A 16203-nucleotide genomic window follows, 5' to 3' on the forward strand; every position below is an offset into this window, starting at 1 on the left:
ACAGGCAACAAGAGTAGCCCTTTATTTTTTATTTTATTTATTTAATTATTTTTGAGTTGGAGTCTCACTCTGTCACCCAGACTGGAGTGCAGTGGCCACTCCCGGCCCCCACAGACTCGACCTGCTGAGCTCCGGCGATCCTTCCTCCTACCACGCCTGGCTGATTTTTTATTTATTGTAAAGATGAAGTCTTGCCAGGTTGCCCGGGCCAATCTCGAACCCGCAGGCTCAGGTAATCCACTCGCTGGGATTACAGACTGAGCCTGGCCTATTTTTTTATTATTTTTATTTTTTAGTTGGAATCTCCCTCCATTGCCCAGGCTGGAGTGCAGTGGGACACTGACAGCCACCCCAGCATCGACATGCTGGGCTCCAGTGATCCTTCTGCCTCAGCCTTCCAAGTAGCCAGAACTACAGGTGCGCAGTACCACACCCGGCTAATTGTCCTTTATATTAGAGAGATGTTATCTAAGAAATTCTACTAACATTAGTCATTTCAATCTCTTGAGATTGCCTTTTAACTCTTCTGACACTCCCTCAATCTCAAACTCACACCATCACACTCTTCTCTCCTAAACTACCAAAACACCACCATTACCACTTAGTGTTAGTCCCTACTCCCTCTTCGCCCCCATAGGCAGTCACTGCAAAGAACTTGCTAATCCATTAATTAAAGATTTCTACTTCCCATTATGGAGGACTAAATTTAGAAAGCCAAATTGGGTAGGGAGGAAACCATGTGTCACAACAAGTGAGACGAATTCCATGGAAGGCGGCTGGGTTACTGGCCTGTTTCTTATAAAGCCTTCGACACACACAAACCCTATTCTGCTGAAAATACAGAGAAGTTCGCCCATGGGTGGGCAACCATTCATCACTGTAATCATCTGGAGAAGACTTTATTGTGTCATCTAGTCTCAAAAGCCACAGGACCTATCAGTAAGCAACTGCCTCAGGGAGCACATCTCCTCTGCTTTCCTGAAACCTGCAATTTAGTCACACACACAAAGGGGGTGGCAAGCCAGCATTAATTGTACCCTTAGAGAAGAGCCACTTCCTGCCTGCAGGGGTAGCAATGACTTTACTGGGCACCAAATAGATACTAAGACAAAAGTAAACACTGTAATTTGATGTTTTGTGGGGGGGGGGTATAATCTGTCCTGTCTATAAACAGTAATAATGCCAGATATAACACAAAGAGCAGGATTCCCCCCATCCCTCCTCCCTCCCTCTCCCGATGACATTCCTCCTGAGATTACTCAGCTTGAGGAAACACACAGAAGCCTCCCTATAGTCCATATGCTGCTGCCAAATGGAACCCAGTAAGAATCCAAGTCTGTACAGACTCCTCCTACCTCCCTCTTACTCAAAGGAAGACTCATTGGAACTCAAAAATATTCCATTGTTTCTACCAGCTGACAAAAAATTCAAGGCAAAGAAGAAACAGGAGAGAAAATGTAGAATAGATATGTGACATGCCCAAGTCTGGATTCATAAAAGGCCAAAATAACAAAAAGTATAAATGAAAACAGAGGCATTCTAAACAAACTAAATAAATGGTTGAAAAAAATTTGGCTGGGTATGGTGACTCACGCCTGTCATCCTGGTACTTTGGGAGGCAGAAGAGACAGGATTGCCTGAGCCCAGGGGTTTGAGACCAGCCTGGGCAACTCGGCAAGACCTCATCTCTACAAAAAAAAAAAAGGAGCTGGGTGAGGTGCCATGTACCTGTAACTCCAGCTACTTAAAAGGCTGAAGCAGAAGGACCGCCTGACCCTAGCCGGTAGAGGCTTCGGCGGCTGCGAGCATGCCACTGCACTCCAGCCTGCGTGACACAGTGAGACGTCAACTCAAAAAAAAAAAAAATCAAAATTCATCCTGAACCCAGGCCTAGGGGCTCATAAAAAGTATAGAAAAGAGGATACACTCAAGAGAGAAAGTACCTGACCAGAGCTCCCGCCATGTGTAATGCAGGCGCACTCGACACTTCTTCTGGTAGCAAAGTAGTTTATGAACTACCTGAATGCAGCGCCTAGAGCAGAGAAAGAGAAGTAGGATAAGCCTAAGAATACAACACAGTAAGAGTTACAAGAGCTCCCCTTTCTTTAGTGAATCAGCTTTGCAAAGGCCGCTAAAGACCCTGGATATGAATATGTATACATGCAAATAAAACCTCTATCTCCTAATAGATAAATCTCTCTCATACAAACACACTGCTCATGCTACCCTCTTCCCCATTTCAATGGGGAAATGACTTACAGATCAACAGTCACTTAAGCACCACTGATACCTTTCCCTTGAGTATCTTTCCAAGGAGAAAAGATTAACCAGTGGGCCAGAATTAGACTACTCTATTCAAAGTAGCAGCCGGGCTCGGTGGCTCAGTCTGTAATCCCGTGCCTTTGGGAGGCTGAGGTGAGTGGATTGCCTGAGCCCGCGGGTTCAAGACCCGCCAGGGCAGCAAGACCTCATCTCTACCATAAATCAAAAAATCAGTTGGGCATGGTAGCACATGCCTGTAATTCCGGCTACTTGGAAGGCTGAGGCGGAAGGATCGCCGGAGCCCAGCAGGTTGAGGCTGCGGTGGCCGGGAGTGGCCACTGCACTCCAGTCTGGGCGACAGAGTGAGACTACAACTCGGGGGGGAAAAAAAAAACAAAGCAGCAGACACAGGATGCAAAAACACAAAATCAAAGATCTTAAGTCTCTATATCTATTTAAATGTGGTTTTTATTTAAATTTTAAATACAATTTAAAATTAATTTACAATTAAATTATATTGACATTAAAGTTAAATTATGCAGGACGACACTGAAGACTGGTTTTCTGGTGATCTGAGATGAGATGATTATTTTGTAAATGACTTTCTAGAGTACAAGACACAGCTGTGTCCAACTGTATATAGCTGCCAACTAATTTTTGTTTTTACTTTATCCTTTGCTATCTGTGTTACGACTCAGTGTGGATTTGTGTTTATACACATTTTTATTTGTATGATTCCAAAACCTCAAATGAATGTTTCCTTATGTGATTGTTAGAGAGAAAAGTTAAATAAAAAATTCAGTTCCTCAGTTGCATTAGCCACACATCAAGTGCTCGAGAACCACATGTAGCTAATGGTTACCACACTGGGCAGCAAAGATATATAGAATTTCCTATCATCACAAAGATTTTGACTGAACAGCATTGTTCTAGGTCATTGGGAATATTCAGGGTATTCACATCTCAACAACATATACATATATGTTTTTGAGAATATTTCCACTTTCTCTTACCAAAGGCCAAAAAGCAATAGAGAATAATTCCAAATAAGCAGCTAGTAGGTTGAGGTTAAGATAAATGATATTTTTAAAATTATAAACCTAACAAAAATTTTTCATCTCTGAGAAAAGATTCTGAAAGGTTAAAGAGCCACAGATGAAATTATACAGGAAAATATTGATGAAATTGATTATACTTCCTGAAAATACCAATCTTTAGGCATGGTGGCTCATGCCTATAATCCCAGCACTTTGGAAGGCCAGAGCAAGAGGACTGCCTGAAGTCAAGAGTTCCAAGAGCAGCCTGGACAACATGGCATGACCTCGTCTCTACAATAAACTTTAAGATTAGCCCGGCATGGTGGTGCATGCCTGTAATTCCAGCTACTTGGAAGGCTGAGGCGGAAGGATTGCCTGAGCCTTGCAGATAGACTGTAGTAGCCGTGAGCGTGCCACTGTACTCCAGCCTAGGCAACAGAGTGAGACTCTGACTCAAAAATTAATAAATAAAATAAAATTAGACTGAGGTGATGGTTGCACAACCCAATAAATAAGTAAAAGAATTATATACTTTAATGTCATTTAAAAAAAATAACTCTGTGGCCTAGGTTTTCCCATTTTTGTCAGGAAATGCAAGTTACAGTTCTCACAGCAATGTTAATTTAATACATTCTATAGCTAGGTATGCTAAATTCCTGATTAAACCATCAAATGTCCACTTTAATAGTCAGTCTGTATTATGTTGATAAATTGGTGTTTCTCATTTGAGAATTTTAGCTTTTGTATTTCCTATTTTCACTTTATATTCACAGATTCAGTGTTCAATTAACTAAGATCTCAGCCCTTAGAATCCCTAATGTTTGGAGGCATTTAAATTGCCTAAAATGCAACATATTAACTACTCTAAGTTCTGAGTCACCACATCCTCAATGTCCTAAAAGTACCCAAATTAGGACAGTTAAAGGAGGGCTTGGTCAGCCGGAAGCCCAGGCCTTGGACTGTGCCCCTCTGGAGCCCAGGATCATCACACAAACCAAAAAGTTCCAGAGAACACTCAGACCTACCTTACTTTTTTGATTTATTCACTCAACAAATATGGACTGTATACCAACTAAATGCTAGTGCTTAAATCTTATTATAGCTAAGCTGTAAAGCTCCCAGAAAACTGGACCCAGCTACCTGCAAGTTTCAAATGAAAGAAGCCCTTCGTTTTGAAACTGCTCTGACATGAAAGCATGAGGTAGAAAAGGCAAAAAAGAGAAAATAAAGTAAAAGGACATAACAAAATGTGGCTCTTCTCTACCCTGACTTATGTAACTTTTCTACCATACCCCCATGGCAATTCAGTTGAACGACAGCTTCAAGTGAAGGCTGCTCCTACAGGTGCTGCTAAGACTCTCCCAGGTTCTATAGCTCTCACCTGAGACAAAGAATATCCTGAGACCCTATTAACTTCAGCAGGCACCATATTAATCTGTGGGGTGTCAATCTGACAATTCATGGACTCAAGCTAAAAGAGAGGTAGCTAATTTACTGGGTCTCTTAGAGAGAAAATAAGAAAGCAGAACGAACACTACTAAACTGCCTCTGTGGAGTGAGAGCCAAAGACATCAGGTAGAGGAAATAAAGTGTCTAACAACATACCAAAGACATAAATAAACTCAACTAAGTTTGCAAGTTAAAGTCCTAAAATTACTCTTCTCCGGAAGTTTTCAGAATACCCCGATAAGAGGGTGCACTGCTACCTTATTAGCCTATTCTGCTTGCTCCATGAGTCACACCTCTCTCTACTCACTCTCTGTAGCTCTAAGTGGTCTTGTAGGAGCCTCTCGGACACAGAATTTAATGAGCACACTATATAACAGACTTCGTTTAAAAGTGTTGGGTATCTTCAGCAGCAATATTAAAAATATTTTACAAACCATGCAGAAATAAAAGTAACATATATGTCAATACATACATCAAAATTTTTAAAATAATTCTCTTTGCCGGGCTCAGTGGCTCAGCCTGTAATCCTGCGCCTTTGGGAGGGTGAGGTGAGTGGATTGCCTGAGCCCGCGGGTCCGAGACCCACCTGGGCAGGAAGACCTCATCTCTACAATAAATCAAAAAAATCAGCCGGGCGTGGTAGCGCATGCCTGTAATTCCGGCTACTTGGAAGGCTGAGGCGGAAGGATCGCCGGAGCCCAGCAGGTCGAGGCTGCGGTGGCTGGGAGCGGCCACTGCACTCCAGTCTGGGCGACAGAGTGAGACTCCAACTCAAAAAATAATAATAATAATAATTCTCTTTTATCAGGTGCAAGGGGCTCACACCTATAATCCCAGCACTTTGGGAGGTGGAGGCAAAAGGACTGCCTGAGCTGGGCAAGGTGGTGTGCACTTGTTCCAGCTACTTGGAAGGCTGAGGCCAAAGGACGGCCTGAGCCTAGCAGGTCAAGGTTGTGGTGACTGTTAGCATGCCATTACATTCCAGTCTGGGCAACAGAGTGAGACTCCAACCCAAAATATAATAATAATGCTCGTTTATTCTCTAAGTAAACTAACCTTGTGATATTGTAAAATATATACTTGGTCTTTAGTCCGTTTCCTGGCATCTAATTCCTAAAATCCTCAGATTCTCCAAAGTGGTGTCTTTTTATATGCCAATAACTGACTAGAGGCTAGCAGCCCCTAGATAGCTTCAGGATGGGGCTGGTGACCAAGGCTGAGTTAGAGGGTTAGATTTTCCCAAAGGAGAGCGCAGGGACTAAAGGTTAAGTTGATCCCCAATGGCCAATGGTTCAATCAATCACATCTATGTCATGAAGCCTCCATGAAAACCCAGAAGGGCAGGGTCTGGAGAGCTTCTGGACAGCAGAATATATGGAGGCTCACAGGAAGGTGAATGAGAACCACCACATTCTGGCAGGGGGGCACCCCAACTCCATGGGACAGAAGCTCTGGGCTCTAGACCCTTCCAGCCCTTGCCCTGTGTATCTCTTCATCTAGTTGTATATTTGTATCCTTTAAAAATATGCTTTGTAAAAATTTTTTAAAATTGTCCAGGTATGGTGGTGCACGCCTGTAGTCCCAGCTACTTGGGAAGCTAAGGTGGAAGGATTGCCTGAGTTCAGGAAGTTGAGGCTACAGTGAGCCATGATGAGTGACTGTGACACTGCACGCCAGCCTGGGTGGCAGAGTAAGATGAGACTCTGACTCAAAAAAAGAAAAGAAAAAAAGCTTTGTAATAAACTGGTAAACGCAAGAAGTATTTTCCTGAGTTCTGTGAGTTGCTAAGCAAGTTAGCCAAATCTGAATCTGAGGAGGGTGTTGTGGGAAGCCCGATTTATAGCCAGTCAGTGAGAAGCACAGGCAAAATAACCTGGGAGTTGTAGGTGGCATCAGAAGATGGCGGGGGGACAGTCTGGGGAAATGAACCCTCAACCTGTGGGAGCTGACACTAACTCCGGGTATACAGTATCACAAATGAATTAGAGGATGCCTAGCTGGTGTCCACTGCAGAACTGATTGCTTGCTTGGTGTTGGGGGAAAACAGCTCCCTGACATTCGGTCACAAAAGTCTTCCGTGGTGATGGTTTTGAGAGAATAGAAGAAACACTTTGAGTGTGTTTTTCACACTCAAACTTGTACAAAACTGCTTACCAGTGATATAAATTGCAGTGTAAATCATCCTAATAGTTTCCAAATCATGTGCTTCTTTTTAGAAATTGTGATGTGATTTCCTGTTGGATACAGTGGTCACTAGCTAAATGATGCCTTTGTTTGAGCTGTGAATTGCCTAGCAATTTACAAACTTTTCTATTAACATCCCTATGAAATTGATAAAGTCAGCCGGGCTCGGTGGCTCAGCCTGTAATCCCGCGCCTTTGGGAGGCTGAGGTGAGTGGATTGCCTGAGCCCAAGGGTTCGAGACCCGCCTGGGCAGCGAAACCTCATCTCTACAATAAATAAAAAAAAATCAGCCAGGCGTGGTAGCACATGCCTGTAATTCCGGCTAATTGGAAGGCTGAGGCGGAAGGATCGCCGGAGCCCAGCAGGTCGAGGCTGCGGTGGCCGGGAGCGGCCACTGCACTCCAGTCTGGGTGACAGAGTGAGACTACAACTCAAAAGAAAAAAAAGAAACTGATAAAGTCATTAGGTCCCTGATGCTAAAACCACCACAGCAACCAGCATGAGTGGCCAGATGCTGCCCATACACAACCACCCACGTACAGTACATTCCTGGGCGCCAGCACCTTTCACATGGCCTGGATCTGGACAGCATGCACCTGCTCCTGAGCCACTCCAGAGCAGAAGCGAGATGCCACCTACATCCTACCCTGCTGTCACCACTCCCTGGGTCACAAAAAGGCAAGCTACAGCCACACCAGCACTGCTCTTAGGCTTATTCCTGTTTCCACAGTCACCCAACAAGTGACATCATAAGCCTTGTGGTCTCAATAACTTATACTATTTACCAAGAAGAATAAAAAATTTAATAACTGCTACAGTCTTAAATATATATACTGGCAGAATGACTCCAAACGTACTGCTTCTTGGAGCGTTTCTTTAATGCATGTAAGAGTTTCCTATTTCAACACAAAATGGGCTCCACTTTTTTCCAAAATCTTCTTGAAGGGTCTACTGAAGTCTGTACCTTTCTTCTGGTGCCTACCCACGGGTTTGGAAGTTTCTGACTTAAGAAGCATCCATGGCGGGGCGCAATGGCTCACGCCTGTAATCCCAGCACTTTGAGAGGCCGAGGCAGGAAGAGTTCTAGAACAGCCTGGGCAACATATTGAGACTTCATCTCTACCAAAGAAAAAAATCAAAAAATTAGCTGGGCATGGTGGCATGCACCTTTAGTCCCAGCTACTTGAGAGGCTGTGGAGGAAGGATCACCTAAGCCCAGGAGGTCAAGGATGCAGTGAACCATGATCGTGCCTGGGCAACAGAGTGAGATCCCAACACACACACAAACACAAAGAGTCAAGTTTTCCATGTAAGACTAACTTAAAGGAGAGTTTATTCTCCCTAAGATCATTTCCCCTCACTCTCAAATCCCGCAGTGGCAGTGGGGGTGGCTACAGGAACCAGAGAGTACAACCAGGAATAGAAATTAATTGGTTGAGTTTTCCTATCTCTTACTGCTCTAGGCATGACTTTTCTTTTTTGTATAAGCGCCTTTCCCTACCGTTACTTTACCTACAGCATTCACACACAGAAGTGAAACTATTTCATTTCTGACCCAGATTCTGGCTTTGAGTATTAAGTTCTTCCATACTCCATATTTCTTCATATTCCACTAGGAAGATTACAAACTTATCTGAAATGGTAGAAATTCATTTTGCTTTCAATTTCTCACTCTGCTGTACACTGCTGAAAAGCAGTACATAATGAGAAGTGAGAACAGCAGCCCAGCCTGCTGCCCAGCTGGGAGCAGATAAGTCCGCCTGAAAAGACTTGATGCTCCAAATACCAAAAACCGGAAAGGGAGCTGGAGGTGGGGAAGAAAGATGTGGACACATGCCCATGGGCAGTGATGAAGAAAGCGAACTCAGGCTGGGGGTGGGCCTTTCTGCCCAGTCTGTCAACTGGATGCCTCGTTATTGTCCCCATCCATCTTCCTACCCTCAGGACAGTCAATTAGGGAGCAGACAGCAAAGCATCTAAGAAGCAAAGCAAGACAAAAACTCTTTTGAGGGTGAAGTTAGGAACTAAGGGAAGAGAGGGTGAGAACATTTAGCACAGAGCAGGCATCTATAACTCTACAGTACTGAACATACAATCTTATCAAATCATTCCCACCTTTACTGTTTCCCATCAGCTACTTAATTTCAGGCAAGCTTTTTTTCTACTCTCTTACCTTTACTCCACGCATCCTATACTCTAACCATCCAATTACCTTCTCCTCTCTGAACATACCACATTTTCAAGCCTTCAAGACACAAACATGCTGGTTCCCTACCTGGTACGTCCACCCCTCACGCCTTTACATGGAAAATGCCTAGTGCTTCTTCATGACTCAGGTCAAATGCAACCTGCTCTGATGGTCCAGTAAGCACTCTATATACATCTTTCCTTTGTCATTTATCCCAGAAGTAGTTAAGAGTACACTAGGTCAGAGAGAAATGAGTATGAATCTTGGTTATGCAACTTACAAGCTGTGCAACAGGGATACTGGCCACAACATGGCCCCAACCATCCCCACCTCCTGGTATTCGTACCATGTGTAGTCCCTTGCTACACTGTATCAGAGTTGGTCTTTGTGACCAAGAGAAATGGTATGTCACTTGTGATTAGGTTATAAAAGATATTATAGCTTCCATCTTGGACTGTCACTCTCCTCCCCTTTCTCTCTTGGATTAGCTGCTTGGGGAAAGACAGCTGCCATGCCCACCAACCCTATGGAGATGCTCACATGGTACAGAACTGAGGCGTGCCAACAACCATTAAGTGAATCTAAAAGCAGATTCTCCAGTGCCAGTGGAACTTCAGATATCCGCGGCCCATGCTTTGATTACAGTCTGGTAAGAGACCCTACTGCAAAACTATCCAGCTAAACTTCTCCTGGATTCCTGAACCACAGAAACTGCGAGGTGATAAACGTTTGCTTTAAGCCGTTAGATTTTGGGGTAGTTTGTTACATAGCAATAGATAACGAATATACCTGGGAAAGGAAACTAACCAGGATCTGCAGTAAGAAAATTGGGGTTCGGTTCATGACCCGCTTGGGCAACTTGGTGAGACCTCATCTCTGCAATAAATCAAAAAATTAGCCGGGCGTGGTAGCGCTCGCCTGTAGTTCCAGCTACTTGGAAGGCTGAGGCGGAAGGATCGGAGCCCAACAGGTTGAGGCTGCGGTGACCAGGAGCATGTCACTGCCCTCCAGCCTGGGCAACAGAGTGAGACTCCAACTCAAAAAAAAAAAAAAAAGGGGTTCAAGTTCTGGTAATGGTGCCTACTAGCAAAATAAACCTGGACAAAATATTTAATCTCCTGAGTCTCAGTTTCCTTACTTGTAAAATAAGAACATTGAACTACAGTAATACATGCTATAAAGTAAATAGAATATTCTAAAACTATAATCAAGCGAGAAATGAAGTCTACAGCAAAAATAAATCTGAATACTGAGAAAATTGGGGTTTGGTTCATGACCTGCCTCGGCAACTTGGCGAGACCTCATCTCTGCAATAAATAAAAAAATTAGCAAAAATAAATCTGAATACTGAGATACCAAGGTTCAGAGACCCCATCTAAAAAAAAAAGCAAAAAATTTATCTGTTAAGTGTTATAAAAAGTAAATTTTCACAGGCTTTGAATTGAAATAAAAGATAAGAATTACTTTTAAATACCCAAAAAGCATTAAAAAATGCAAACCGTAACTCACTTACCTAAAAATAAAATTATATCGCTTCAGACCTGAAAACCCAAGATTATATAATCTATAAAATATCAAAAAGCTGGAGGTCTGTGCTATTTAAATAGAGTAAAATCCTTTATCCTTCCCTAGATCACTGGCCTACTCCTGGAATAAGGTACTCTGAGTTTGCTGTACACCAAATTGCTCTCTTGTCCAAAATATGGAGGTAGTAATTCTGTTGTTAGACACACTAAGATGCTTTTAAAGAAAAGATAGGCCGGGCTCGTTGGCTCAGCCTGTAATCCCAGTGCTTTGGGAGGCCAAGGTGAGTGGATTGCCTGAGCCCATGGGTTCGAGACTTGCCTGGGCAACTTGGCGAGACCTCATCTCTACAATAAATAAAAAATTAGCCGGACGTGGTAGCGCGCGCCTGTAGTTCCAGCTATTTGGAAGGCTGAGGCAGAAGGATCGCTGGAGCCCAGCAGGTCAAAGCTTCAGTGGGTGACAGAATGAAACTCCAACTCAAAAAAAAAAAAAAGAAAAGATAATACAGATATTTGAGATCACATCAATATGGCACAGCTGTTCCTGAGTACTAAAGAGAAGAATGTATAAGTGGCAAAGAAGAAAGAAAACTTTAAGTCTTTTTTTTTTTTTTGAGTTGGAGTCTCACTCTGTCACCCAGACTGGAGTGCAGTGGCCGCTCCCGGCCACCGCAGCCTCAACCTGCTGGGCTCCGGCGATCCTTCCACCTCAGCCTTCCAAGTAGCTGGAATTACAGGCATGCGATACCACGCCCAGCTGATTTTTTGATTTATTGTAGAGATGAGGTCCCGCTGCCCAGGTGGGTCTCGAACCTGAGGGCTCAGGCAATCCACTCACCTCAGCCTCCCAAAGGTGCGGGATTACAGGCTGAGCCACCAAGTCCAGCTAAGTCTTAAACTTTATTAAAATATGGTGATGAGGCTGGACGCAAGAGCTCAAGCCTGTAACTTTTTGGGAGGTGGAGGTGAGAGGACTGCCTGACCCCAAGGGTTCGAGACCAGCCTGGGTAACATAGGGAGGCCTTATCTCTACAATAAATTTAAAAATTAGCCGTGTGTAGTGGCATGTGCCTATAGTTCCAGCTACTGCGAAGGCTGAGGCGGAAGGATCGCCTGAGCCCAGCAAGTTGAGCCTGTGGTGTCCGGGAGTGTATGCACTGCACTCCAGCCTTGGAAACAGAGTGAGATTCCAACTCAAAAAAACAATGATGACGGTCAGGTACAGCAGCACACACCTATAGTTCCAGATACTTGGGAGGCTGAGGTGAGAGGATTGCTTGAACCTAGGAGTTAGAGATCAGCCTGGACAACTCGGTAAGACCCTGACTCAAAGAAAAAAGAAAATATGATGATTTTCTGTGGCCTCTAGTTGTCCTTGTTGTTAGAATTGTGACAGTCAGATCTACTCAGGAGACAGGAATCTCCCAGCCAGGCCACCGGAGACATAATATGCCTTGCTAGTAGGACTCTAGCTAAACTGTTAGGACAGTGTAGGCTAAGAATGGACCAGAAGCCTATCGCTCTCACTGCTTCCTCCCTTCTAACTACTACTGACTACTTTGACGCTAAAGCCCAGAGACAACTGGGTGGCTGCTGGTGTCACCTGTCTTTGGAATACAATGGGCACAATCACCGTAGGAATGCCCACCCTGCTCTTCATGCAGCATGCCTAGAGTAACCATGAGGACGTGTGCAGAATCCAAATTGTGGCTTGTACTTTTCCTCCTTTCTGAAAAGACATACAAATCCAGGCCGTAAAATGTTGTCTGACATTTCTCCACAAGCAAAAGTATTTTTCTTGACGTATACATAAACCATAAATTTTCTATCACACAGCTCTTCAAAACAGATTGGCACACATTAAATGAACCATGGTACTTACACATAGAGATCCATAGGAAACTCCTTCATCATGTGTGTAACAATAAACTCTACCATTAGGTCTGAAAGGAAAAAGGAGAGAATCTGTATCGATTATGAAGGGATATCCCCAAAAATCAGTAATTATCTTTTTGGAGGGCAGGCCTCTTGCAGTACACTCGGAATTTGTTCCTCCAGATCAAATGGTCAACCACAGTTTTTATCTGGAAGTTCTGAGACGGCTGTGCCATGATTTGCGGAAGAAACATCCCGAGTTGTGGTAAAGAGGCGACTGGCTCTTCCACCACCACAACCCGCTTGCCCACACCACCCTGAGTGTGCAGCCGTGTCTGACCAACAATGGCATGACCCCTGTGTCCCACGCCCTCCCTGTGCACCTGATCTCACCCCAAGCAATTTTCGTTGCTTCCCCAGATGGAGAAAGTCCTCAAAGGGAAACATTTTGCCGACGTGGAAGAAGTAAAACAAAAAATGGCAGAAGCACTAAAAGGCATCGAAACTGACAAGTTCAAAAACTGTTTTGAGCATGGAAAAAACGTCTCGGTGGGTGTATTGCATCAAACAAAGGTACTGAAGTTTATATACATGTAAGAACACACACTTTTTTATAAATAAATTCCAGGTTTTTTTAGGTCTTCCCTCATACAAGGAATTTCATTCCTTGTCTTTAGAAAAAAGGCTTCTGAGTACAGCTTGCATTCACAATGAATGGCATCCATTAACCACATCTGTCTTCACATGCACTTAAATTTAAATAAAGCACTTTTTGCAACACTCTTCACCACCAGCCACTCATAAAGTAACAAGGAAATTGGTTCATTCTCCTACTTCCAGAAGCACACCTTGCCCTGCCAATAAATTCACTGCATAGGTATTTCATATCATGGCACCCCATGCAAATAACAGGGAAATCATACCGTGAAACTAGAGCAGCAAGAAAAGTGAACAAAAAATTATGGATCCCATTTGTGTAACCAGAGATTTGGCTCTAAAGCTATGTCAGTCTCTCTTATCTCACTATCATGCTCAGTTTGAAAGATATTGACTGAAATGGTCTGTGGGGCTTTGGGTCAATAGATGCTGATTATATAGTCTTAATTACTGATTCTAAAATCAAGTAGATTTAGAAACTGGGGCTGAATATCCCTAGTGAAATGAGATTAAAAGTTCAGCTAACTCCCTGAGGAAAATGCAGAATTGTGGACAAAAGATACAGCCTCTACCTGTCAATTCTGCCAGACTCATCTCAGCTTAATTTACTCAGAGGAGGTTTTATATATCTGAACCTTGAACTTTAAGCCTCCTGGCCAACTGAAACATCGATTTGGACCAAGAAAGGGAGGGAAGAAGCCAGGCCCAGTGGCTCAGCCTGTAATCCTGCGCCTTTGGGAGGCTGAGGTTAGTGGATTGCCTGAGCCCGCGGGTTCAAGACCCGCCTAGGCAGCGAGACCTCATCTCTACAATAAATCAAAAAATCAGCCAGGTGTGGTAGCGCATGCCTGTAATTCCAGCTACTTGGAAGGCTGAGGCGGAAGGATCGCTGGAGCCCAGCAGGTCGAGGCTGCGGTGGCCAGGAGCGGCCACTGCATTTTCAGTCTGGGCAACAGAGATAGACTCCAACTCAAAAAAAAAAAAAAAAAGAAAGAGAGGGAAGAATTTGAAATCTTGATCGGGAGTAAAATATTTTACAAATTTAAGCCATGTCGCAAGTTTAGACACAGCCATTTGTCTCTCTGGAATGATTTTTTCTTTGAATAACAGCTCTCTTTATTGAGTAATCTATTCACTGGGGTTGTTTAGCCAAACACAACAACACAGTTTCTTGGGCCAAAGAAGAAACATAACTAGTACTCCTCTGAGGTTGAAGTGTACCAACCAGGAACTCCTCCTCATCTTAACCATGAAAACCTATCACCGTCACAGAGAAGTGCTCTTTCTGATGATACTCACTCACCCAATACAGCGCATACTAAAGGACGGCAGGGAAGGTTCTTGTCTGCTGCCTTCTTCCTGTGTCTCATAGGCTTTGTACACAAAACAAGAAGAAAATTAGTAGATGCCTGAACTGGTATCCAAGAGCCCACCATCCTGTTTCTCAAGCAAATAAATCATGATTACAAATAATGCTATCTTTTCTTTCTTTTTCGAGTGGTGGGGCAGCGGTGCAAGGAAGACTTCCAAACGCTTCTCAGTTGTCAATGCAGGCTTGTGATGAAACACAATTCACAGCAAGACAACAAACAGCCCCAAAGGACACTGAAGCATACTATCATGGAAAGGCTGTAGTTTTTGCTTTGATTTTACCTATACAAATGGCATCACTAACAACAAAAACTGGTGTTTTTCTTGGACAATAAATAATAAAAAGAAGAGGAAGTAATGGTGGCAGCTACAGAGGCAGGCACGAACCAGTTACAAAAACCCAAAGTAAGTTTCATTGTAAACCTCAGTGTGATTTTTTTTAACACATCTCCAAGTTTTAGGAAATTTCCTTATCTTTCTCTCAGATGTATAAGTCAGAACAGCAGCTAGTCTTAGCCAATCAAACATCATACTATAATTTGAAAACATAAGACTCAGACCCATCTTCTTGTTGAAATCTGTGCTACTGACATTTTCTTTTTTTTTTTTGAGTTGGAGTCTCACTCTGTCACCCAGACTGGAGTGCAGTGGCCGCTCCCGGCCACTGCAGCCTCGACCTGCTGGGCTCCGGCGATCCTTCCGCCTCAGCCTTCCAAGTAGCCAGAATTACAGGTATGTGCTACCATGCCCGGCTGATTTTTTGATTTATTGCAGAGATGAGGTCTCGCTGCTCAGGCGGGTGTCGAACCCGTGAACTCAGACAATTCACTCACCTCAGCCTCCCAAAGGCGCAGGATTACAGGCTGAGCCACCGAGCCCGGCTTAGCTACTGACGTTTTCTAGCCTCACTGCCATGGATATATGTTTGTGGATCTTTCTGTCCCCTCGACAAAGAAAAAGCTCTATGGCACACAAAAAAACCCCAATGACAGGCTTGGGCTTGCTGAACAGCAGTCATGCAAGAGACCTTTGGCACAACTTTCCACCCACATTTTTTCTGGTAGAATCAATTTCACCCCAACCCTGCCAACACAAAAAAAATTTCCTCCAAGAAAAAACAAGAAATGGCCATTGCCTTGCTGAGCGATGGTATGGCCGTGTGTTCTTTGAGCTATGGCTAGGCCATGTTTTCTTAAGCTTTGGCCCCCTCCCCTACCTTGGGGAGGTGAATCACCTCTTTCTCTCTCTCTCTCATTTACTTTCTAAATAAACTATATTTTCTAATCTAAAAAAATAAAAAGAAAAAAACGAGACGCAAAAGATACACTTACCATTCTATGTAAGTTTACACGAAAATTCATGTTGTCGTCATGCAAAAATGCATTTGCATACTGATCCTAATAAAAACAGAGAAAAAAAGCAAGAAATGAGAGTCATATTTAAGAAACTCAGTTTGTAATCTATCACACCTCATACAAATCCTTGAACTTGAAAAATTGCTTTCGCTGGGCTCAGTGGCTCAGCCTGTAATCCCATGCCTTTGGGAGGCTGAGGTGAGTGGATTGCCTGAGCCCGCGGGGTTTGAGACCCACCTGGGCAACTTGGCAAGACCTCATCTCTACAATAAATCAAAATGAGCCGGGCGTGGTAGCGC

The 16203-nt window shown here is 43.7% G+C and overlaps 1 protein-coding gene across 3 annotated transcripts in view; it reads right to left on the minus strand.

Moving 5' to 3' along the window:
- CUNH10orf76 (chromosome unknown C10orf76 homolog) overlaps nucleotides 1–16203 on the minus strand; it is a 192328-nt gene that overhangs the window by 128385 nt on the left and 47740 nt on the right. For all 3 annotated transcript variants that reach the window (XM_021718019.1, XM_021718018.1, XM_008068973.1), the window contains 4 exons: nucleotides 15881–15946; nucleotides 14482–14551; nucleotides 12529–12589; nucleotides 1944–2032 (listed from right to left, as the gene is read on the minus strand). In XM_021718019.1, the coding sequence (XP_021573694.1) occupies nucleotides 1944–2032; nucleotides 12529–12589; nucleotides 14482–14551; nucleotides 15881–15946 (286 nt within the window). The remainder of the gene's footprint in view (nucleotides 1–1943; nucleotides 2033–12528; nucleotides 12590–14481; nucleotides 14552–15880; nucleotides 15947–16203) is intronic.

The sequence above is a fragment of the Carlito syrichta genome, unplaced genomic scaffold (assembly GCF_000164805.1).
Source record: "Carlito syrichta isolate Samal-C Ts95f unplaced genomic scaffold, Tarsius_syrichta-2.0.1 Scaffold311715, whole genome shotgun sequence".
In the NCBI taxonomy this organism is placed as follows: domain Eukaryota; kingdom Metazoa; phylum Chordata; class Mammalia; order Primates; family Tarsiidae; genus Carlito; species Carlito syrichta.